At 38.6% G+C, this 27,123-nt stretch overlaps 1 protein-coding gene across 1 annotated transcript in view; it reads left to right on the top strand.

The window, feature by feature from the left end:
• LOC145994359 (obg-like ATPase 1) overlaps positions 1 to 27,123 on the top strand; it is a 252,754-nt gene that overhangs the window by 30,676 nt on the left and 194,955 nt on the right. The window contains exons 2-3 of the mRNA XM_083130478.1: positions 8,262 to 8,454; positions 25,275 to 25,335. Coding sequence (XP_082986604.1) covers positions 8,274 to 8,454; positions 25,275 to 25,335 — 242 coding nt within the window. The 5' untranslated portion in view covers positions 8,262 to 8,273. The remainder of the gene's footprint in view (positions 1 to 8,261; positions 8,455 to 25,274; positions 25,336 to 27,123) is intronic.

The following is a 27,123-nucleotide window of genomic DNA, read 5'->3' on the forward strand; positions in this document are numbered from 1 at the left end:
ACAGTGTAGGAACATTTTTCCAGCTCCCACTGTTGTCTAGGATTACTACTGTAGGAGTTGGAGTCCTGTCCAATGCTGGTCATGTTCCACATTTGATTTCACGAAATTGTCAATTGGAGCTACGTAGAGACCCCGGATTTACTGTATTATTGTTGTTATGACAAGACCTTTCAAACAACATATTATTTGACCCCCCTTGCTATTTGAAAAAAATGAGTCGACCCCAGCCTACCCCCTTGTGGGGGGGGGGTGGTAGGGAATGGTTGGCGTCAAAACGTTTCCCCCTGAACATCATGGAATACGTGTTTCGCCATTTCTTCCTATTTACAGCCGTTCTCACAATACACAGGGTGGGTTGAGACTTTACGGACACCCTGTACCTATTTATCTATATATATATATATGCAGATACTCCGAGAGTTGGTACTGGAATCCCCCCACTGGAAATTCTTCAAATAACACTATTGGAATATTCCACAGTTTCCTAATAAAATCTAGAATCCCTCACACGCAACACAGTCATCAATGAAGTTACCAAATCAGAACGGTAGCTCCGGGTTGAATTATGCAATTCTCATTATTTGTTCCATAAATTGAAAGAGACACATGTAATCCTTATCTTAAAATATGTGTCGAAAGCAAATAATATCATGAAAAATCTAAACATTATCCCTCAACCAGAGATCAAGCATGCTCCCCTGGGATTGTGTCAACATGCTTTCTTCCCAAAATTTCCACACTTATGTCTGTGTTATATTTTATGCCCATTCCAAATTCTTGATTATATTGTATGTCATTGGACAAGTTTTGTCATGTAGCTAACTCATATCTTCACTTGCCTGGAGATGGCAATAATGATCACTTACCCAGCGAGCTCAGTACCAGAGAACAGTTAGTTTTGTTTCAAGTTCACTTTATGCACAGATAGGCTAATTGGGTCTGGAGCTACAGTTTAAAGTGGTATCTGAACCACTGTGTGCCTCCACCAGGTATCGAACCTGGGACCCCTTGATTACGAGGCATACATGACGATGTAACCATATGTCATCGGAGAGGCTCAGTTAGATTATACCTAGAATGGACATATCATCTTGGAGATCTAAATGGTGGAAATTGTCTGGAGGCCAAAGGTTAGTTTAGTATAGGATGTCGGTGGTAGAGAATTACCGTGGTCGAGTGAGGTCAAATTGAAGATTTCCTTATAACATGATTCAAACATGATCTTGGATGATCAGCTTGGTTCCAGTCCCTGAAGATAGAGCTATTGGCAGCACGCTTCGCTGATACTAATCTGTGAAATTATATAACTTTCAAAGGATATTGCAAAAAATAATAAAATTATATCATTGATTTTATTCCAGTAGCATTGAAGATGCAGATTCGATTTTTAATTTAGTCTTGAATGATTTCATCAAGGGGAATTTCAGAATAGAATTAATTTCATTCTTGTTTTGATGTTTGTTTCTTTACTGGTTCATTGGTGATTGGTGGATTTTGGAAAGTGGCCACTGTCTTTTCAATGCCTTTGTGTGATTGATAACTAATCAGAAAAGTACAAGAGGACAGTGTGATGCCAGACTGGAATGGTGTAGGTATGGAGGGTGCAAACTTGCATAAGAGATGATACAGAGTTATGAATCATTAACGTACCATGAATCGGAACTATTCAAGATAAGTTCTGTATTCCAGTCCTCAATTGTATAATAGAGGCCAGGGTATTTTGGGATTGTTGGGGTGACTAGACACATTGGCATGCTCTTTGTCTGTTCTGTTGCTGTTTTTATTTTTTTGCCCAGCCTCATTGAATATCTTTCTAAATGTTTTAAACTTTATTGTTACATGCTGCTTTCTTTAAATATTTACTCAACAAAACTTGGTTGGTTTCACACATGCATACGTAGATCAAGGATGATTTTACATTTTCATTGTCAATGCATGAACCAAAGCACATAGGCATGGACATTGCCAGAATTTTTGGGGGAGCAGATCACTTATAATACTGGAATAATAAAAACAATAATTTTCATCATTATGCAATAATAACTATTATAAGCTAATAAAAATGAATCTATTTTATTCCAAATTTGTTATATCCTTGAAGATACTTTTTGACTTGATCCACCAGATGAGTGAATATCCAGTTCAATTATTATTTTGTGTGTGTGTGTGTGTGTGTGTGTGTGTGTATATATATATATATATATATATATTTCATACCGTTAGTGAACTGAAATACATAGTTATTCTATTCTATTTCTAACTTTTACACACCTCGTTTAAAAGTTAGGGGAAAATTTTAATCGTAAAGTTTTTGTTGTGTGATCTCTCACATAAGACTAATTTTTGGAATTTTGAAAACCGTGGAACTAATTATTCTACGGATTAAATGGTAGAACATGGGGACATAACCTGGTTCCTATATTTTACACTCAGTTTATTCGATATAACACATTTTTTATTTTGTTATTCTGTTGAAATACTAACTGAACTTTTTTCTGTAAATTATAAAAATAACAAGCTTTCTGCTTTTTTAAAACTTGAAATGAAGGATGCCAAGAGTGTGACGTGGTCATGTTTATCGTGCAACAAGGAAAGAAAAGAAGTGATGAAAGTAAAATAGGCACCAATGCAACGACATCACTAACGAAGTGTCCCAAATGTCTCTCTCTCCATCCACGTAGTACACCCTGGAGTACAGTTTCCAGACTAACGAGGCTCTGGTGTTCGTTTTGGACCGCAGCCAGTATAATCCTCCGTGATTGTCCTTTCGTCGGTGTTCATCATCTTCGCGATTAGCCAAAAGTGGAAGAAAAGCGAAGTAAAATAAGTCAATCAATCTAACTAACTAACTAACTCTCTAGCCTTCTTAAACCCGAAGGTTCATGGCTGCAGCAACACAGGCCTTCCATCTGTTCCTATCTTGAGCAAGTTCTATATACTCTTTTCCATCCCTACCGATTTCCTTTAGGTCCATCTCAACGTTGTCCCTCCATCTTCGTCTTGGCCTTCCTACAGGTCTCTTACCATCAGGTTTCCCAACAAGAATCCTGTAAACTCCTCTTTCCTCTCCCATTCGTGCCACATGTCCTGCCCACCTAAGTCTTCTTGATTTAATTATTCTAATAATATCTGGACATGAGTACAAATTATGTAGTTCTAAATTATGTAACCTTCTCCACTCCCCTGTCTCCTCGTCCCTTTTAGGTCCAAAGATTTTCCTAAGGATTTTATTTTCAAATACTCTCAATTTATGTTCCTCTTTCAATGTAAGGGACCAAGTTTCACACCCATATAATACTACAGGCAAAATTACTGTTTTGTATATTTTAACTTTTAGTTTCTTAGATATTAAACGAGAAGACAAAAGTTTATGAATAGAGAAGTAACATGCATTTCCTGAATTAAGCCTACTTTTTATTTCCTCTTTAATATAATTTTCATTTGTTAATATTACTCCTAATATTAGTATTTGAATTTGGAAACTGGTTCAAACGAGTTGTTATCAATAATTAGATTTTGATTATTACCTAACACTTGGTTTCGGCCTGTAAGCATATATTTAGTTTTCTCTTTGTTAACTTCCAAACCTATCTCTTTAGCAGTTTTGAAAAATATTTTAGCATTATTCTTAATTGTATTCACATCATCCCCCAGTAAGTCTACATCATCTGCATATGCTAACAACTGAGTCACACCATTTAATTTTAGTCCTTCTTTAGTTTCTTTTACCTTCCTTACAGCATATTCTAAGGCAAAATTAAAGAGCAATGGAGATAATGCATCTCCTTGTTTTAACCCATCATGAATTGTAAATTTGTCAGACACATTATTACCCACACGAATTTTACTTTCTGTTTCACTGGTGCATATTTTTATCATACTAACAAGCTTCTTAGGTATTCCAAACTCTACTAATATATTATATAATTTATCTCTTTTGACCGAATCATATGCTTTTTTGAAATCAATGAATAGCTGATGGACATTTTGATTATATTCCCACTTTTTTTCAAGTGTCTGTCTGATGTGAAAAATTTGATCTGTTACGTTTAAATCCACATTGATAATCACCTATAATTTCATTAGCATATGGGGTTAGTCTTGTTAAAATAATGTTAGACAATATTTTGTATGTTGTTGGGAGTAGAGAAATTCCACGGTAATTATTGCAGTTCATTTTATCACCTTTTTTAAACACAGGAACAATTATGGATTCTTTCCACTGTTGAGGGATTTCTTCTTTATTCCATATTAAACAAATTAATTTATGAATTTGACATATTAATGAATTTCCACCATATTTAATTAACTCAGCTGGTATTAAATCAATGCCAGGTGCTTTGTTATTCTTTAGCCTTTTAATAGCATCTTTAACTTCCGTCAAGTTAGGTTCTGGAACTAAAGGTTCTGCTGTGTGGACTTCATTTACTTCTGATTTATCTCCTACATGGACATTTAAAAGGTCATTAAAGTAGTTCTTCCATCTATTTAGAATATCGCATGGGTCAGCTAGAAAATCACCGTCTTTATCTTTTATCAAGTTTACTTTAGGTTGCCACCCCTTTCTAAATTCATTTACACCTTTATATAAATCTCTGATATTTTTATTTTTGCTGTTTGTTTCAATTTCGTCAATTTTGCTTTTCAAGTAATCTCTTTTTTTACTTCTAAACGATCAATCAATAGCGAAAAATTGAGTGGGGAAGGGGAGAATATTTTGTAGGGCAGTCCTCTTTTATTCTTTGTGTTGCTTCTAGTAAAAGTCCTTTTATCACGAAGAAAAGGGTAGAATTTTTTTATGTGGCACAATTTGTGTACTGTCACGGCAATGAAAATGGGACACCTAGATCCTGAAATACTCGCTTCCCTGCAAGGCGTTGTCTGTGTTGTCTAGTTGCCGTTGACAATCTGCTATTAAAAGCCACTTATCGAAAAGTGTTAGGCAACACACCTAACGCATTGCAGGGAAGCAAGTATTTCAGAATGTACGAGTCCCATTTTTATTGCCGGCGACTGTACGAGGAAGCAAACATTTGCGAAGATTTTTCACTTTGATTTTCTGCGCGGGCCCGCGCGCACACACACGCACAGAGACAGAGAGAGAGGGGGGAGGAGGAGGATGACGCAGTGGTACTGCTATCGTTTCCTTTAATCAAGGAATCCTGGATTCGACTCCCGGTAGAGGTACATTGCACACTATTTCGGATACCACTTTAAACTGCAGACCCAGTTCCGATTAACCTGTCTGAGGGTAAAGTAATCTTGAAAAACAAGTAAATTTGTACCTCAATCAGAAACGTTCCCGCGCCACTGCATAGATAGGCTACATTCAGATGCATTGTGAGATACAGGACAAAATTATATGGATAAGTGTATTTGTGTTTCAGTGATAATTCATACAGTTGTTCGAAATTAATAATTTATTCATTCGTGATGAAAATTTAACACCCATCATGATTTACCAGTCAGCTCTTGTAGATCTACTCGTTCCGAAATAGATTTCCTGAAATCGATTGCAGAGGGAAAAAAAATTAAATGTGTAGATTTACAAGTTAAAGTTTGAATAAAGCGTTAACATCGTACTGTCTTGTAGTGGAAGTATTTAGTTTCTGAATATTGAATTTAACAATTCAAGGAGTAAAAGTAAATCGTATACTGTTCTAAATATGATTTTAACGAATATATTTCAATAGTTAACTTGTTTAAAGTTGTGTACAGCCCCTTCGCAAAGTGTCATTAACTTCGTGCAGTGTAGACGCAGAAGTTTACTTCCCATCCACAAATATTTTTTTAAAAGCCCTGTATACACTGCATTTTAGAAAAGTAAAAAATTACATGACAGAATTGGTAAGTAGCACGAGACGCCATGATTTGACAGTAGAATCTTTAAAATATTGTGCATAGATTACTTTAGAAAGGGCAAGTCAGCAATGTTTTGATCAAATGAACTGTCGTATAATTATAGTTTTTGATCTGAAATTATTATAGAGTCGGCCACGAAAAAAGTAGCCTCATACTGAAGCAACGAGCAAATGGATAATGTACAGCGTGTATCATAATAGAGTAAACAGCTAGTCATGTTTAATTGTAAATAAATTATCTGAAACACAACAATGAGGTTTGTTGTATAACAATGAGAAAATCTTCAAGTTTAGTTTTGTTGTCACGCGCAAGACTTTTGTAAACTGGCGACTTTCACAGGTCCCCATACCTTACACCCCTAGACTTCTGCATTTGGGGCTTTGTGAAAGACAAAGTCTATGTGCCGCCTATGCCACAGAATGTACAACAGCTAAAGGAGAGAATATGAAAAGCCCTGGCTTTGGTGAACAAGGAGTTCTTGGGAAAAGTGTGGCAAGAACTCGAATTTCGATGGGATGTGCGTCACATAATTGGTGGAAGCCAATTGTAGGCATTGGTAGCCATTTGTAGACAGACATTCATAGAAACTTGAAGTGTTACTGATTGATACATAACAAATATTGTTGTATTCCATATAGCTTAGTCGAAATTCTTATAATTGTTCACTCTTATTATGATACACCCTGTATATAATATGTATACACCCCGTAATAATGGCAATAATACTTTTTTTGTAAACCTTTGGTAACACTTGTCGTAAGAGGTGCTGGGAATGGTCCCCGTTTACTGAACAATAAACGCTGGTATGCCGGGTGCCCCACCCAATAGTTACTAGCCGGCTTGATGGTCTATCGCGGGTCGAATTTCTATTTCGCCATCGAAGTTCCGGGGTATGAGTCTCAACTGATCATGGGCGTTCTCTGCGAGTGTCCCTTCATCAATATGACCTAATCATCACTCCACCCTCATGGTCGTGATTAGCCGAAAGTGGCATAAATGCGACGTAAAATTACAATAATGCAAAGAAGTGCTGTTATAGTTAATACGAGTGGCTGGTATAGCACTTGAACGTACGCATTTCAGGACGGCGAACGTCTCCATCTTGCACTTGCTTCCAATAGTGCGAATTTATATTTTAGAGAAATTGTTCTAATAGGGTGGACTTAAACCATTTCGGCTGTTTATTCAGTATTTCACACGAACTGGATTCGTGTGTGCGTGTGTAAATTTATCAATCTAATTTATTAACATTGTTATTGGATGTAAATGTGGTTTTGAGGGAGTACCAAGAGAGAATAAATACGTTTAAAGAATTAGTATCATTGTTGCGTTGTCGGTTACTGTCCCTCGCTTTTACCCGAATATGGCTGCCATTATATGTATTCACAGCATGCACGACCGCGATTCCAAAAATGGGCGAAGGCAAAAATTATGCGTAAATAGAGTCAGATCTAAAGATTACCGCACCGACAGCATTACATAGTCCTGCACCTGGTTCTCCGGTATTTTTTATTCCAATGGGGGGTGATGATAATACTAGTGTTATTAGTTACACATGCTTTTGCAGAGTTCCAGCCTTCATGATTACTGGTGGAAGTTGTCTGGAGATCATGTCTCCTCCCGTAGCTGAATTAAAGACCAGCAATGTGATTGCGTCCCCAGGGTACGAACGCATCTTACAATCCGCCCCGCAACAGCCAAAATATGGTTATCATAGCGTGGCTCCATCCTCAATCGGATTCCACTTCCATCTCGGGATGGTCATTGGGAGATCCTGGGATGCTAATAAGTGGAGAACGTCCCCTCCCTCAGAGATCGAATGAAGATCGAGGCGGTCTCTTCGTGAAGCCCCCTCAGACGCAAAGAGGAGGCTGAATTATGGTAATTTTTCTTGCGTATGTCAACCGATGAAAAGGTATAATTCCATTGTAGTTATTTGGACGATTACGCGGGCTTCTCGTATGGAAGCATCCTGGCAGTTGTTGCTCCAGGGGGGGGGGGGGTGCCCGAACCGGAGAAGATGTGATTTCGCCCCGGAGTCAGAACAGTTTTCCTTGCCCTGTCTCCGCCCTGTCGTTTTGACCAACCCGAAAGATGTAAATTACTTCGACAATGTGGTACTTACGGAGCCGGGAACCCAGCTCCAAATTAGATACCCCGAGATCTCGGAATCAGTCTCGATAATTACATTAATATCATTCCCTGCGCTCTCTAGGATCGGAATTGCACAGAAGATTTTTACATGAAATTTTACATTTCGTCATTAAATGGGTGTATGTGGGAGATTAAAAGATCTTTGTTTTTGTGGGAAGAGTTTCCTTAAGTTTCCCCCCCTGAGGAGTGGAAATGAGACATCCCGGAAAGGAGATTGCTTCAACCCTTTTATTTTCTGATTTCAGGTGTAATTCGTCATGGCGCCAAAGAAGCCCGAGGAGCCGGAAAAGAAGCCGCTGATTGGTCGGGTGGGGACCAATCTGAAGGTCGGCATCGTGGGCCTTCCCAATGTCGGCAAGTCGACGTTCTTCAATGTCCTCACCAAGAGCCAGGCAGCTGCCGAGAACTTCCCATTTTGCACCATCGATCCTAATGAAAATAAGTATCTCATTAAATTACATTATTTACCAGTCCCTATTGCACGATATACAGTGTGATGCACAAGTATTGTTAGGTAAATTATTCATGACTGATATTCCATTTCATCCTATGTGTTTTCAAGAAATGGATTTTCACGTGTGCTTTTTCAGAAGTTGTTTACAGCTTCTGTGGCGTTTTGTTTCAATTGTTGATTGATTAAAATAAAGAGAATAAACATGGTAATTGATAATTTGCTTGGTTATACTTATGCATCTCACTGTACAGTATGTGCGAGTATCATGTTGCGACTGTGAAATTTGGCCGGCATTCTTTAATTTTCAGTTTTACATTCGCTTATACCACAGGACAGTTGGTATAATGAACTATGCAACCTGTTGATTACGAGTCCTAGAACGTTCACGACTTTAGACGTTTATTATTGTCGGAAAGTTTTAAGTATGCGGACATGGACTGAATCGCCATAATTTAAAGTTTTATTTTTTATATTGTTCTGGTCATTGTAATTTGTTGATTTTGTTCACTCGCAGTAAGTTGTAAAGTAAATACATATAAATACAATAAATGAATGTCATGTGTACACACACACACACACACACACACACACACGCACACACACACACACACATACATACATACATACACTATATATGTATATATGGGTAAAACTGAAACTTCTCGAACGCTCTGTGGAATGTTAATTATTTTGAAGGTTCTATTTCTGGAGTTGTCAATTTAAACTATGTGTGTGTGTGTGTGTGTGTGTGTGTGTGCGCGCGCTGGCTTTTTCTCAGATGAAACAATTTCAATTTCCAAGAATTTTTTAGGTTTTCTCTAAAAAGTTGACCGGAGAAATGACTGTTTAAGACCGTTAATACCTCCTGCCTTCCAACTGCCGTAATATATGACTATGACAGTCTTTAATTAAGAACGGCCATTATATAGTTAACCAAATTAATGAAATTTTAATGATTCATTTTTCAGAAATGTATTTATGGTACATGCAATTAAAATTTAAAATCATTATTTATCTTTATGCATGTTAACATATTCAAATTTAAATAAAAACCGTCACGTCCCATTTTTGTATATGAACAGGTAGACTATAATTTTAATAGCGGCGATTGGGTTCCAAAACTAGGGAAACAAGGTGCAGAAAGTGCAGGGGGGACAGTTTACTTTCCCTTGGTACATAAGGTTTAGCATAGTGCGGGGCAACTGCCCCCCCCTAATCGCCGATACTGTAAGCAGACATTTAGTCATATATGCCACAAACGTGTTCACCAGAAACAAATTCATTTAGTAGTATCGACCATTTATTTGTAAAGTTACCAAAATAATTGGTCAAAATTATCAAATTTAGTAAAGACTATCATTTTTTGTTTGTCACCAAGAAGCTTATCCAAACGAGTTTCGTTAATTCAAAGTAATCAGATTTTTATTTTGTGCTTTCTCAAAGTTTCCTGATGTCCGTTTTCTCTATTTTCATTTTGGTAAAGTTTATTTAAAATCCACTTGATGTAATCTGTTTTCATCAACAGTCACTTGCTATATGTGTTTGTTTCACATGGGATTTGTTTCTTTTCAATGTCAATTGTATTTGTTTTGTTTCGGAATAATGTTGTTTTTTATTGTTAAAATTAATTATTTACCGCAGTTCGTAATTCTACCATGCCAAAAATTGAACATTAAAGAAAAAATCTATTGAAGATTTTTCCGTGTTCACGTGTGTGAAAAAGATGATGTTGAATGTTCGTTTCGGAAACTACAAGCATACTTTGTATAAGGATGTGATTTATTGTGTGGGATAGTGATGAACATTTCCAGGACAGTATTAATGCCTGGAAACTTCCACTTACGTCATCCACGAAATATTTTTCAATTTCGTAAAAGGTTGCCGTCCGTGGTGCCTGTTGCCTTGTAATGAAAGGGTCCCGAGTTCGATTCCAAGCGTGGACACATTATAGTGGTCCGGACCCTCTTCAAACTGCAGGTCCAGTCCCGATTAGCCTATCTGAGCTTAAAGTGGACAAACTTTAACTTTTAACTAGATCGACAAATTCTCAAGGTTTTTTTAAGAATCCGCACGATCGCATAGTTACCATAGTTTGCCGCTAGGAGGCGGTAGTAGCAAATATGGTGCTAATTAAACATGGGCGAATACGCAAGAACTTTGTAACGGTAACACCGCGGATGCGACACTGATCGACCGTGATATGCTAAACACGCGTGTGGGACGAAATGCAGTGTTGGTTAGATATCTGTCGCATCAGCAAAGATACACACACAGAGCATTTGTGAATGAGTTTGTTGTTCTAACGGCATCAGAATTACCACTGTCAGTTGCATAGTTTATCTGTGGGGAATTTATAAAATGTTTCGGAGACGTATATTTAAAACGAAGAAATTCAGAACCTCATCTCCTCTCTAGATTTTTAGTTAAATTTGAAACTTGGTAACATTACATATTGTGAATTTTGTGACGTTCCTTTTTGTCGGACCACATAGCAGACCGACGTGATGTCGGAAAAATTGAAAGATAATTTCTTACCTTTTGCCAAAGTTTATTATCGTTAAATCATTAGAGCACTCGCAGTGGTATAATACCACTATTGACACGTACGAACACCATCACTTTACAAGAAACCTTTCTATTTTTTATAAAACATTTTTCCACAAATTTTGCATCTTCACTCATAACACAAATTTCGTTCCATACAATTCCAACACGTTCTTGGCAACCGCTTCAATAGCAGACTTGATCTTCCAAGAAAATTCTTCAAAATCGGAAATGGTTTCTGGACATTTTTTTTTCATAAAGCCAAAAACTAGAAATTCAACAACACTAACAATAACAATAGAACAAATAAAACTTATACATGTTAATAATAAGCATGGCGTTAGCAATTGGTCCTTGAATCACATCAGTTCGTTTAAAATGTGAGTTTTTTTATAGTTTTCAAGTGTTTTGAAGTTTTGACAAAAATGGAAGTTGTCTATATTGTAATTTTTAAAAATATAAGAGCCTTGAGGATATAGTTTGCACAGGGGCTCACGTTCCCAACAGTAGGCCATAGTTGGGTAGATAAATGCAAATGTGGTAGGTGCGACCGTGGGTGGCAACTGGAGGGGCAGAGTGAGTTTGTGCATGGCGGTGGGTGGCCTCAACTACTGTGATTTTCCTGCAACTTCCCGTCGTCTTATTGGTTAATTTTTCCTCGGTGATCTTCAATCTGACCTCGGGGACAAGGAAAATACCCGTTTTCTCCAAGAGACGACAATCCGAGATATAAAAGGCCCAATCATTTCCATTCGAGATTAGGAATTCCAATTCGATTCGTTTAATTTAATAGGTAAGATCGCTGATAGAACGGAGATGGAATGGTTGTTATCTCTTCTCTTTCTTCCTTTTTGCGTATACTGTGATCATCATCAAATCAAAGGCTATATCTCTGCATTGAGGGCACTGTTATTATGGGAATTCGTGATGATTATAACAAGCATATGAATATATATATTTTTTATGAAAGAAAACTTGTTTATGCGGATGTATACCTCTTGTTTTGTTCCCAAATTTGCCTCAGAAGAATTCAGTGAAGGTTACAAGCGTAAGATGTGCGGCAGTACTGCACTACATAAAAGGTAACGAAAATTTTTCAACCTTCAGGGGATGGAAAATGGTCAGCAATAGTAATTTTTCTTTTGGTTTGCAATGTTCAGCCTTTGTAAAAATTGTTAAGCAAGGTGTATTTTTTGGTTCGATGACTGCAATTTGCGATGCTAGTTCGTTCGCAAAGTGCGCTAAGTAGTTGATTTTCGATTTCTTCACCAAAGTTCCCAGGTTCGAGTCCCATCCTGGGCATGGGTGTTCATAATCATCATTCATTTTCAGAGTTACGATTAACCAAAAGTGACAGAAAAGCAACTCTAAATAACAATCAAAATATACAAAATGAAATGTATATGTGTGTAGTTATAAGTTTATAGTAACATCCATTTTCCACGGGGCGCGGCCCCCCTTGCCTCCTCCCCCTTCCAGACGCCCTAGGACGTATACAAGGTGTGGCTGAGAAAACTGGAAAAAACAGTGGTAAATGCAACCCCTCATAGAATGGCCCTCGATTACCATTGTTTCCTTTGAATAGTATTTAAAACGAAGATTAAAAATGGTAGTTACAAAACGTTTTGGCCAACCTCTGTGGCGGAGTGGTTATCACAGCACCCTACGACACAAAGGTTCAAATCTCGGGCTGGCCATGGGTTTTCTTCGTGAGTGTCACTTCATCAATTTCATCATATCGTCCTCATCTTCGCGATTAACCAAAAGTGACAGAAATGCGAAGTGAAATAAACCAAATCAAATAAACGAATGAAATATTTTATTGTGTATCTCTCTTCCTTTAGAACGCCGCTATGTAATATCAACCTATAAAATCCCCACCCCCCCTTTTTGATGCATACGCTAGTGGCTACATGCAAAGGTAAGAGTATGCAATTGCATTATAATCCTATTTATACCGGTTTAATGGAATATTAAACCTCCCAACAACAAAGGCTCAAAAGCCAATAAAGGATATGCGAAAGAACATTCTGGACATGATAATGGCAACTAAGAGAATAAATGATCATAACCGGTGTCAATTTACGACTCTCAACCCTGCTATTCAGTCTTTTAACAGAACTGATGCTTGGAAGCCTTCACAGAATTTCCGCGAAGAGTTTATCCGTGCCCACTATGATCAATACGAGGGGGATTCTATATGAAGTGGGAGGAGCTAAAATAATCTGCAGGAAGTATACGGACATGGAGGGAAACAGCCTCGCACGCAAATCAGAGGGCGTGACCTTTACAGAACAAACAAGCCCGATAAAGCCCATTAAACAATAAGAAACAAAATGGTCGGGGACGTAAACGGACTGTAATTTCATTGTAAATTTTACAAAAGCAGCCACTTTTATGTCTGCGGATCCATGTGGATGTATGCATGCGTGCGTGCCGCTGAGCGGGACCAGAAATTGGTAGAAAAGCACGCAGGGTGAAGGTTAGCCAATCCGTCTTGGAGGTAATGTGCGCCAATACAATACCAAGGAGGTTGGCGATTGCGCACTAAGGTTCCTTTCGCAGTTGCAGTGCCACAATGCTCCAAGATGATGGTAAGGAAACTTTAAAGGGTATTTGTGAGAAAGGAATCGAAAATTGTGCAGCCCTAATGTCTGGAAACCACAATTACTGCGTGGGTGCACCGTGTACCATTCCAAATTGCTCATCCTGTATTAAACCCTATAGCTCTTGTCTATACTCTGTCCCAGCTAACTGTAGAGCAGGCAAACGAAATCAAGTCCCTGCGCAAGTGTTGACGCGAGACGGCTCCACCAATGAACACATGAGAGGAACGAAATTGCGTTGAGTGGGGGAAAGCGACTGCCTTCCCAGCAGCGTGTACTGATTCGTTCTGGCCCCTCGATTTCTCTTGCTTCTCTGACGCTATGCGCGGCCTTGCTCCACTGTTAGCTGGGATAGGGTATACTCTTGCGGCGGGCGCTCAACATGCTGGCAAGTGAAGTGGGGATTACGCCGCAGACCAACCAGACAACAGCGGTGGCGCCGAGAGATACGATACGTCGTGACGGGAGGAAGTACTACGCGCACCTCGTTCCATAGGCTGCTGCGTTTCTTATCGCGCTGGATTGGTCGCTTCCCCGCTTGCCAGCATGTAGAGCGCCCGCCGTAAGACTGGACAAGAGCTTTACCAGTGCTGTACGAGAAACTTACGTACCTGAGGGGGAAGGGGGGACACTTTTTTTTACTACTAAAATTCAAGAAACCATTTTGTTATCGAATCTCTGTAGCAGTTATAATTAGAGGAATTACCATCATTGATGAAAAATAACAATCAGTTATTGCATGACTGTCGCACATATATTTATTTTATCATTTACTCAACCTAAAAAAAAATATTAATATTTCATCAATGCCTTTTTGATTATATAGATACTAATTATAAAAATAACGAAAATTACTGTCATTACAACCAATTGTATACTGTCACTGGCATGAGTGTCATGAGGAGCACGCATCCAAATACGCCCACCGAGTGAATTTTGCCTGTTTTATGTTTTTATGAAGAAGAGTAATACAGAAACATTGCTAACACCCTAGGGAACAATGTAATTTCTTTTCAATATTTTGTACGAACGTTCACAGTTCGAAAAACAAGAGGTAGTGGGCCTGACCCTCGGGTAAGCTAAGGTTAACGACATGAAACAAGATGAGCCGGACCCTGTGGCCGAGTGGTTAGCACATCGCGGTGCGACGCCAAGGGCCCCGGGTTCGAATCCCGCTCTGGCTTTGTTGTTTGTGAATGTCCATTCATCAATTCATCACTCATCCCCATCTTGGCAAACTAGCCAAGAGGCACAAAACGCGAAGTAAAATAAACTAAATCAATCAATCAATATGACGACAATGATGCACGGGCAAAAGGCTCGGTTAGAACTGTGGCCGACGCCAGGGCAGCTGAATTCCAATTTTACTTTCTTTTCGAAAAACCGCTACCTGCGAAAAACTACATCTACTTAGAATTCCTTCTAGAGGCCTCTCATAAAATAATAACTATTAAAAACAATCCCATTTGATACGAAATTTATTATTATATTCTTAAGGATACTATCCACTCGATCCACCAGCTAACCCATCACAGCTGTCTTATCTCTTTACATGTCATACAGTTAGTGCACTGAAATGCATAGTTATTCCATTTTGTTAATAACTTTGTACAGATCGTTCAAAAGAAAGCTTTAAAAGTTATGAGAAAATTTTGGTCATATATTTGTTGTGCAAACTCTCACGTCTAATTTTTGGAATTTTGAAAACTGGAACCATTTGCTCTTGTAGAATGTGGAAACATAACCTGGTGCCTGTATTTTACACTAAATTATTTCGTTGTAACATTATTTTTTTTCTACTTTGTTATTCTGTTCGAATGCTAACTCAAAAAATAATAAGCTTCCTGATTTTTTAAAAGTTGAACGATGCCAATTTCCAAGGGGGGAGGTGGTTTATGTTCGACCTGTCCCCGCCCCCCCCTCCTCCCGATGTCCATACTCTCCGATAAAGAGATGAGTGATGATAGGTTTACATTAATGGAACTCTCAAGTCACACAACGCCCATCCCCAGGACGGGACCTCAATCCCTATCTTCGGTGGTGACATTGAGTTGTTATTTTGGCCAAGTTGTGTTATGTTACGTCGCCTTGTAAATAGGGATGTGCCGAAGCCGATTACAGATGTATGAAAATCGGCAGAAATTGACATATCGGTATCGGAAACGGCAAAAATCCGATATTTAAACCGGTACTATTATACTAGAGTTTTACCTTCTAATAAGTTTTATATTCTAGTTTTGTAAGATTTATTGAAAATTTGGTTATGATTCGTCATTATTGTAGAGTTTTTGTAATAAAATTATTGCAAACTCATTCAGAGGATCAACCTAACTATAAATCGGAAATAAAACAGTACATTGCTGAACTAGGATCTGCTGTTGTATTGGAAATTCAAAAATGAATATTCAAACTTGAAGCAAGTGCTGAGAAAATACTTGGGCATACATGCTGCATCAGTATTCAGTGATTGAGTGTTCAGTGTTGCTGAACATATTTGCGATATGAGAAGAAGTAGGTTACTTCCTGAAGTGCTTCCAAATCTCGTATTTCTGAAGTTGAATCTGGCAGAACAGGAATTCACTTTGCATTTCAAAGAACTGCTTGTGTACTAATGTTAAATCTCTAGGTTCACATAACCTTTTGTAGATGCAAATGTACATTCGCATCTCTTGAGAATATATATGTATATACATATGATATGCAATAGAAATGTACATAGCAAATTTATTTTTGTCATGCAGAAAATAACATCCCATTTCTGTTTAATAATCTTATATATCGGAATCGATTAAATATCGGCATCGGTATCGGTTCCAACAATTATCGGTGAGTACATCGGCATCGGTAAATTTTCAGCTTCGTCACATCCCTACTTGTAATTAAGGGATCTCCAAATCGAGCCTTGGTATTCGCATCGGTATCCAACATTCACGCACATATCTAGAAATATATTTCGGGAGGGAGTGACCGAGTGTCTCAATAATAATAATAATAATATAATTAATTAAATATGTAAAGTAATTAATATTGTATTATTACATGAATAAGTAAAAATATGGTAAGAGAATATAAGTATAACATGACTCATACATTATCTAGCTTACGTAAGGTTAAGATTGCCAAAATTTGTATAAAAACAACTGCCCTGGGAAGGAAATTAATGTCAAATAGATAAAGAATTGAATTTTTATTGAACAACAAGGAAAGGAGTTAGATTCAATTTACGAAAATATTAATATTTTATGCATATTATCATAACTTATGATTCATAATTAATATTGTGCACCAATGTTTGGAACTCTCCTTTAAAGCCGTATGATCCCAATTTCTCGACTTTTAATAACTTCAGCTGTAATACATAACCACCGATTATGTAACAAAAGCTATAAAATGCATATTTTGATTATTTAATTTTAGTGCTTGGTAAGTCTTTTCGGGGGGGAGGGGTTGGACCTCCCCTAAATACGTCCTAGCCAACATTGCCGCGATTACCTAAAAGTAACTGAAAGGGACGCAAAATAGCAAGAACACAATACGAAAGTATAATTTGCCAGATTTAGCAACTTCTCGACTAAGTTGGCAACTTTGATCATGGCTATTGTCGTTTCAATTGATCGTGTTTTTTTTTTCGCGGTAAGTAAGCTGCCATTACCATCATCATGTGATCGTTTACTTTCATTTGTCAGTATCGTGCCGATCTCGGCTACAATCGACGTGATATGAATGCACTTCTCTGAAAGGTACCCTTTGCTGAGAGGGTGAGTGAGGCCCAGAGTCGATTATGCACAGACATGACTAGAATTATTTCGCAAAAAGTACAATTCATTTCCTTTATAACATTGATTACGAAATTTTATTTGGAATCTGGAACGATTTAACTGTTACTTTTCGAGTAACGATAACTGAAATTAGTTCCTTTTTTAAATAAGTCAACGTAACTCAGTTAATTTTTCAGCTAACGATAACTGTAACTAGTTACTCTCAGTGGACTAACTGTGACGCACCAAAAAACTACGACCAATATATTCATGGGCAAAATAATCTCTGGAGCAAGGCCCGCGCATAGCGGCAGAGAAGGGGGGAAATCGAGTGGGCAGAGCGAAACAGCACACGCTGCTACGAAGGCTGCAGTCGCTCCCAACGTCCGCACTCCCTTTCCCACTCACGTGTTCATTGGTGGAGCCGTCTCGCGTCACTACTTGCGCAGAGACTTGGTTTTGTTTGTTTGCTCCAGAGATACTGGAACAGAGTTTAATGCACTAGAAAGGGACTATTTGTCAGTCACGTGCTTTTGTTTACATTAACTTCATTATTCTAGTGAATGGAGAATAGTTTCGTTTCCTTCCTAATTTTTTAAGTGTGATCACGAGACAAGGAAATAAGTACCGGACTTACCATTCCAAATAATATAATGCTCTAATTCTTCGTTGCGGAACAAAGATTTACACACAACAATGTAAAAGTGGCATTGTAAAGAAGTATTTTGCATAACAATAAGCAAAATCATGATCCCAATGATAAAAGGTACACCAAGGCCATAACCACAGAAGGGAAAACAGAACACGCGTGGTCATCGAGACCACAGTTGCGTTTTGTGGAAGGAAATTGCCAATTTGACGAAATAAGAGTGCCCCGAGAGAGTACGCCAAAGCTCCTTTCGGACACTGAAGCAAAAAAAGGAGTAGCCAGGGGGTAGTGTGCAAGTTTGCTTTTGTTCGCAAGACAACCAAAACCACATTATACTGGTTGTTTCTCGTGAGCTTAAATGAGTAATTACTGTAAGCACAAGCTGACATATGATGTATGACTACCGGGGAAGGTAATTGATGATTGCTTCATGTATGGACAAAGTAGATAAGAAGTAAAATGTCCGGCTTAGTCAGTGCTGTAGGTCGAAAATTTTCAGAGGATATACGCTTAGCTTCGTGAAACGTTTAGTGGAAATGTCTATGTTTTCATTAACTTTGGATTATGTTTACGTACAGGGTGTATCATTATAGAGTAAACAACTTTTAAGAATTTATTTCGACTAAACTATATGGAATACAACAATCATACCTATTGGTACCTGAGTAGCAAAGTATTGAAATGTATTTTCTTACGATTGTGCAAATGTAAGCTATTCAGCAAAATAGTTCTGGACGCTATTTTTATGAAAACTTTTTAATTTTGCCTACCCCATTTAAGTGCCAAGTTTCATTCTGCCCCCAAATTAAGTCCTAAGTTTGATTCTGCCCCCAAGTTAAGTTCCAAGTTTGATTCTGCACCCCCACTTCAAAGTCAAGTCTCTAGTTTGATTCAGCCCCTTCCCCCCAAAGTTAGCCCCAAGTTCGATTTCCCCCCCTCCAAAAGTTAGGTCCCAAGTTACTCCCATGACAAGAATGATATTTGTTGTGTATCAATCTGTTGTGTATCAATCAGTAACACTTGAAGTTTCTATGAATGTCTACAAATGGCTACAAATGTTCAGTGTGGCTTCCACCAGTTATCCGACACATATCCCATTGAAATTCGAGTTCTAGCCACACTTTTCCCAAGAACTCCTCGTCCACCAAAGCAAGGGCGTTTCTTATTCTCCCCTTTAGCTGTTTCATATTCTGCGGCATAGGTGGCACATAGACTTTGTCTTTCACAAAGCCCCAAATGCAGGAGTCTAGGGGTGTAAGGTCTGGGAACTTAAGACACAGCCTGGTTTTTCTGCACCTGTGAAAGTCGTAATTTTCTTTAACACTACACCAGCGACACAAAGTTTTGCACATGAAAACAAAACTGGAAAATTTTCCATTGTTATACAGAAAACCTCATTGTTGTGTTTCAGATATTTTTTTAATAATAAGCCTGATAAGTTGTTTACTCTATTATGATACACGCTGTATATAAATACATAGATGAAATCATTGAACTTCTTCAAAATAATATGCTATTGATGGTAGAATGCTGCTGCTGATATACTCATAAGTTTCATTAAACACGCATATTACAATAGGGAAGGTATTTTTGTATAAAAATGTGAAACGCGTATTTTAATGATAGCATTTAAGCATCGCCTATACAATAGTATTTTATAGGCTACAGTGCAACATGTTATTGTATTTTATTCTTGATGTTTTGTGAACAGCTTGCATAGCTACTGTTAATACTGCTAATAACACTAAAGATGAAAAAAATTGGAAAAAAGTACTTAGAAGACAGCACAATTTACATTGAGCAGTAAAATCTTCTTCTCGACGTGTGTCTACCTGTCTACCTCTTTTCAATGATTGATTGATTTAAAAATTGGTGGGTGCGTCGGCACATATGCCCATTTTGCACCCTTCAACGTATACGGGGAAATATCCCCTTATCTAAAATGCTTACTTAAAATGTTAAAAACAAGGAGAAAGGTTAAACGTTCAAGGTTGTACCTGAACATGACAAACACAACACATAGAATAAACTAAAAACTTTCTCACAGATGGTGGAAGATACCAGCTCTTTGTAAAAACCTAAAAGATGTTCGTTAAAACAGTGTCATCTCCCAACAGGGATGAGAAACAGTTGAGAAGATGAGAAGTCTGTCTGAGGAAAGCAAAATCGGCACATTCAAGAATTAATTGTAACGTTTTGCACAAACTCTAGAATAGCGCCATTTGCAGCTATTTATTCATATATTTCTGAGGGTTAAACTTATCAACAGGTGAATGTTCCCAATCACGTGCTATCGTAAGTATTTGACCGTAATAAGCTCACTGGAGTAATGGCAAAATTACATAAACAAATATAAACGAAATGAAAGCAGAAAGTTGACGCACTGTAGCAGAATGTATAGTGGTCGTCTGCTTTGGAACCTCACTTTACTTCAAAGAAAGTTCCGAAAGAGTTATTCCTCTTGACAACCATGTGTCAAGTCCACGTGGAGTCCAGTAAATCGTCCTCTCAAACCTTCCCCACCAATAGCGTCCGTCCAAGAAATGACAGTACTTGTCAAGTCAGCCGGCCCCCGTGGCGGAGTGGTTAGCATATCGCGCTACGACGCTAGGAGTCCTAGGTTCGAATCCTGGCATGGGCATGGATGTTTGTGAATGTCCATCAATTTCATCATATCATCACTCATCCCCATCTTCGCAAATTAGCCAAAAGTGGCACAAAAGGCGAAGTAAAATAAAGCAAATCGATAACAATAACAACAACTTGTCAAGTTCACGTAGAGTAAATAAAATGTTGCCAATTCAGTTTCTTTAGATATTTCTCAACGCGAGGTTGCGGTTGTATTATCTTTGCTAGGTTGTGTTATTGTGTTGTGCTATTTTTATACAATATAAATACCTTGGGAGTATAACGTCATAGTGAATGAATGGATGTGTAAACACTTCAGGCAAAAGTGATATCGCTTTTCCGAAAAACAGGTGCTGGGTCGAATCCAGATTCGTGTCCGGTCGGCTTCATCCGGGGGTTGTGTCAAATATATCTAACTGGTGCTGCGTAGAAGACTAGTACTATTTACGCTGATGAGTTAGGTTAACCAGAGGGTATAGGGTTAGTGGTCCTGTTCTTGGTGATGGGGTACAGGTAATGACGAGTACGAGACTTGACTCAGTCTTTTTTCGTGGATGAGGATGACTCGTTCTCGGTTTTTGGTTCTAAAAGATCTCGGTCTCGTCTCGAATTATAATCTTGTCTCGCGTCTCGAACTATGGAGCATGAACAACATATAATGCAACCACACAAACCTTTCATGGTGTACAAGTTGACCTCCGTGGCGGAGTGGTTAATACACGTCAGGATCCTGGGTTCGAATCTCGGCTTGAGCATGCGTGTTTTTTTGTGATGGTCCCTTCATATCATCATTCATCCCCATCTTCGCGATTAGCCAAAAGTGACAGGGAATTGACAATATAAACGAAACCAAACCAATCAATGAAAACAAGGGGGAGCTGAGGGGGCTAGAGTCCCCTCCGAAGTTTTAAGAAAACCAAATGATAGCAGTAAATAATTCTGTTTTTTTTCTTTATCCCGAATAATATGCAACCACGCAGCACGGGCTCTCAATTACGAGTAATGGAAAGGATACACTGTGCAACTTCAAATAAAATGTAGTCTTGCGATTTATCGATATTCACTTCGTAATTTTTTCAGTGTTGTACTAAATTCCCGTTCTCATCTCGATTTTTCAGATATCTCGTTCTCGGTTCCATCCTAAGAATGCTGGTGACCATAAAGATGAATTGCAATATCTACTACGCCAGAGGTCATGGGTTCGAATCCCGTACTGGGCATGGATGTTTGTGAATGTCCCTTCATCAATTTCATTGCACGATCACTCAACCTCATCTTCGAGATTAGCCAAATCAATCAATCAATGAATTGAAATATCCCCAAGAGCGGAAATTTACAAACCCTTTTTCCAACTTTCCCTTCCACGAAAGAGAACTGGAAGAAATTAAATGTCCCTTTAATTTGTATGAGTGTAGCCGAAGCCTTTGGTGAGAGAGGTTCCTGATTCAATTCGCAGCATTGTGAGGACAAATGGGGAGGTACATGAAAAAAGAAGTAACAGGCTGCGGTCTCCAAAGCCAGAGAACAACGGCGATGGGACTCCATGATTGATTTATTTAACTTTACTTTTCTGTCCCTTTTGACTAACCGAGATGATGAGGATGAATGGTGGTAAGATGAAATGAATGAAGGGATCATCAGAAATCAATGAATCAAAGAAATTAACGTAGGATTTTGTAAATTTTATTTTAAAAAGTAACCACTCCAACAAGGAGGGTAGCGACTAACTTACAATAATAGCACATTTAATGTATGATCTGTAGAAACATCAAAGTACAAACTGTCGCACAGGGGAAGACTATACCCCTACCCCCTTGCTTCTCTTCTGCACATTGATTATGCATGCAGTTTCGTTCTTGCTTGAAATTTTGAAGCGAAGAAACCGCACTCCCTCCCCGTTTGAACCCTTCTCTTTTATTTCTGATCATGCAGCCCGCATGCCGAATTCAAAGGGGCCAATTACGCAACGGGCCATTCGGGGCAATTCGAAATACATTAAACGATGAGCGCTGACGTGTATGCGGCCCTAGACTGGCATGGGGGGATGCCAAGACGTATAGTTATCGATTCGCCGAAGGAAAGTTTTATTAGCTTTGGATTGGAAGTGCCCCCCCCCCCCTTTCTTTTGGTCCGCAGTCACGATATGCCCAATATAGGATTGGTCGTTTCGAGTTGAAGGAGAAACCAAATCTCGTTCTCGTCTGTCGTGGACACACGTATGAAATGCTTGCGAGCCTTTGTTTTCTAAATTATTTACAAGTAAAAATGTTTACTCTCTTGTCACAGGTCTCAGTGTATGAGACGATGACAACACTCTCGCAGAAGAGTTCTGTGTTGTTTTTATATGTCCACTTTATTCACAGATAGGCTAATCGGGGCTTGGCCTGAAGTTTAAAGTGGGATCCGAACCACCATGTACCTCCACAGGGTATCGAACCTGGAACCCCTTGATTACAAGGCGAATACCACTACCATGTCGCAGGACAGTTAATGTCTATTTATCGTCGCTTTTTTTTGTTGCCAATTTTGGCTAATCGGGACGGTGAGAATGGGTGATTATATTGTTCGGTTAGGATGGAGGGGGACTCACAAAGAACACACGTGGCCAGGCCGGGATTCGAAGCCGGAGCCCTAACGTCGTTGCACGCTGTGCTAACCATTCCGTCACGGAGGTCGACTCTCTCTCTCTCAGAAGAGAAAGTGTTCTCGGGTGGGTTTGATATATTCAGTAAGGAAGGTCCAGGTAAAATTGATTTTATTAGGTTTTAAAATCACAATGTATAAACTTATTGTAATAATATATGTGTGCGCATGACTTACCTCCCCCTATCATTGTCACTGGTTACATCTCAAATCTTCAAAACGTCGTTTGCTGTTACTACGAGGGTTAAGTCATAAGTCATGGCAACTATTTTTTTTTCTCGCAAACAGGGGACAACACGAAAAATCCAAGATGTACGTTTGAAAGTGTATGGAATGTACTTTCGAATGAAGCCACCAGTTGAAGTCTGGATCCAGGAGATGTCGTAGAGAAGAGGCAGAACACAGGATATTGGACAACAGTGTTTTATTATAAGGCAGATCGGCAGTTGACACTCTGCCCCGTGTGAAGGCCTCCACCACCTCGCCACTGTTTGATAGGGCATGGTATGCACACCCAGAGCTTCCCGTAGCTCTGTATGGCATTCCCGTGCATTTCTGCCGCGGAGAACTGCTATTTTAACGTACGAACGTTGCTCCTGCTTCATGACCTTTATTTTCGAACTCTGTCACTCACCTACTGAACTTGGGTGCGTGCTTACTATCCCACCGTTATTCACATACACCATCTGGTGGCTTCTTTCTTCGAAAGTACATTCCATACACTTTCAAACGTATATCTTAGATTTTTCGTGTTGTCCCCTGTTCGCGAGAAAAAAAATAGTTGCCATGACTTATGACTTACCCACATATTTCTAAACTAAACCAAACTCCCTTAAGGAAGATGTGTGGGTGGTGATCTTGTGTGGGAAGTTTTCATATTACAGTGTCCCTTCGTCTGTGTGGCTCATCCAGCCTCTAATTAGTGGCAACCTTTTGGCGGTTAAAGGCAGTCGGAGCATGGTGCTGATCACAACGTCAACTATGGGCCGAGAGAATGGCATAATGTAATGCTTAGGGGGATCGCTTTACCTTTTGCACCTATAGAACGCTGCTCTAATAAGCTGTGTCGGCATGGTGACCTTGAAGTTACACATTCATACATAAAAACCATGGTAGTTACAGTAATGGACCTCTCTTTATGTAAAACCCTTTCAAAAAATGATGCTTTATGCAAAACACAAGCAACTGATGTTGTTACAGACAATATTCTGACTTGGCATCTCAACTTCTTTTCGGAGTAAGAAAAACAGGTGCTTTGGTCTTATGTCCCCTAAATATACCTTCTGGCTACCTTTGAATATTACCCCATTCCACTTGGGACGAACCAGAAGGCCAATTAAGAGCAGTGCAGACCATATGATATCTCGTGTGTTTTTTTGAGTATGTGTGTATTTGCAGGTAAAATGTAGGGTGTTCGGACGCAGCAGATGACAGACCTTCTGGGCAATGGTACCCTGCCCTGATAGCAAAACCTCAAACGACTCTTTTTATGTCCAAAGCCAGTTGTCACTCTGATTACCAAAGGAAATGCATATAATTTAATGCAAAAAAAGAGATGTATATAAAAACGTCGGAGCCTGAAGCTAAGAAATGATACTTGCTTGGCTCCAATGACATGTTCCCTTTGTCTTATCACCTGTTCTTTTTTTTTAACATCCGTGAAAACATTATGAGGGAAGATTTAAAACGAGAAAAAAGATCTGAATTTCCCACAACAACGTTAGTACAATGTGTGATGTGAAGGTGGTTGCAATCGGTTCTCGGGTTGCCGTTCTTCACCATCGTTTGATTCCCCGAAATGGTATTAAGGAGGATATTTTACGTGTTGTTGGAGGGTCTCGCCGTGCCGTGAATGGGTTGATCGTGATCCACGATTTTTTTCGAGGTGTCTGACACCATTTTTAGGTCATACGTGTTATGTGGAAGTTTTCCCGTTTGTCGCCGCTGACTAACGCCGTTTCTTCTGTTCCAGGCACGTCGAGTTCCGGTCCCGGACGAGCGTTTCGACTACCTCTGCCAGTACTACAAGCCAGTCAGGTAAGATAATAAATGAATTACGTATTTACTTTAGTCCTTGTAAATGTATTTCTTTCTTTCTTTCTTCTCTGTCCTTTTTGTACAGAAGTTAGCATCCTATGCATTGACCTGAAAAAGTCACGAAAATTAAATTTGTGAGCAGGGAACGTATTGATATATAAATACATACAGTAAAACCTAGTTAAGCCGGACTTCGCTTAATCCGGACAAGCAAAAGGCAATAAAAGAAAAAAATAGCAGAATGCAAGATTTTAAATGTGGCTAGAAGAGAACTTCGCAAAGAAAAGGCAGTCAACCACTGATGAAATTCTGTTTTCCGCAGACTTTGTACTCAACTGTATAGTGTATTTAGGCCTATGCCCTTTAAATACACCATAATAAACGTGTTTTGTTGCTATAAACTGAGTTTTAATACACTTTCTACTGTTCTTTTAGGTTATTTCAGTTAATCCAGACTTTCGTTAAACCGGTCAACTTACCCCCCCCCATTAGTCCGTATTAACGAGGTTTACTGTATCTGCCAGTGTTATTTTGTATTAATTTTGCGAATCGTGGTATGCAATCTTGAAAATGCTGTTTTTATTTTTCAAATGTTTACATATATTAGCTTTTACCACATATTTTACATATAATTTTCATATTATCAAACATTTGTAGACGTATATTCCATATTCGTCGTAGTACTACATTTTCTCTTCTGTTAAATACCACACGTTCTCTGTTCACCTGTATTCTGCTCGTTTTCTTGATTGATTTGGCAAGTTCATTTTATACACAGTAAGAGTAATCGTGACTGGACCTACAGTTTAAAGTTGGATCCGAACCACTATGTGCCTCCACTGGGTATCGAACCCGCGACCCCTGTGCCATCGGGGAGGCACCAGTTTTCTCGTTTTGTAGTATCTTTTTTTTAAATCTTGACAACGGACTATGCATCTGTTATTCTACCATTCTTGTCAACAGTAGAAAATGCAAGCTGAAACTTTCGTAGTAAAGTCTATTTCATATTTTAATTATTCTCCATGCTAAGTATACTTCATGCGATATTGAACGCAGTTTCAGTCAATATAAATCTGCCTTTAGAAACAACAGCAGGAGATTCACGTTTCAGCACTTAAATGAAAGTTTCTAATCTCGTGTTTGGGTAAGGAAAAATAGATCATATTTTTTGTATTTGAATTCTTCGTTGCAATTAATATGTGAACCTACTTTGGTAATCCATTGTTTTGGTAACAGAAAATAAATGACAAAGGTGTGGGGAAATCGTGTGGCACTATAGCAGGGTTCGCAGTGATATAGAAAACATGTGAAAGGTTGGGAATCTTGTAAATATATTTTTTTTGCTTGTCAGTACTGTAAACTGAAAATCCATTTAACTTTTTTCTCCCCCCCAACTTGCTTCTTTTTTTTTTAGTGATATTCCATAATGTTCTTTGGTTTCGTCTTTTGGTTTCAAGTTTTGATTAAATTACTTCATTGGGTAACATGCACAATTGAAGACATAATACTTATTTATTAGTGTGTTAAATCGTTATGAAATGATCTGAAAAGGTATTCAAAAGTGCCTGCAAAAGTCAGGGAACTTGGTTTTGCAAAATGAATGGGATATCTATACTTTGTCTGCAAATATACCTTACCAACAAACGACCACAGGGCAGTGTTTCGGGAATCAAATGCCATTTTGGTCCATAGGCAAGGCTAGAGGGTGTGCGAGAGGATGCTTGTGTTCAGGTCAATATCCTACTCAATAGTAATATTGGGTTGATTCATAAGTTCGTAGCGTTTTTT

Source organism: Lepisma saccharinum, chromosome 1 (assembly GCF_977018435.1).
Source record: "Lepisma saccharinum chromosome 1, izLepSacc3.1, whole genome shotgun sequence".
NCBI lineage: Eukaryota > Metazoa > Arthropoda > Insecta > Zygentoma > Lepismatidae > Lepisma > Lepisma saccharinum.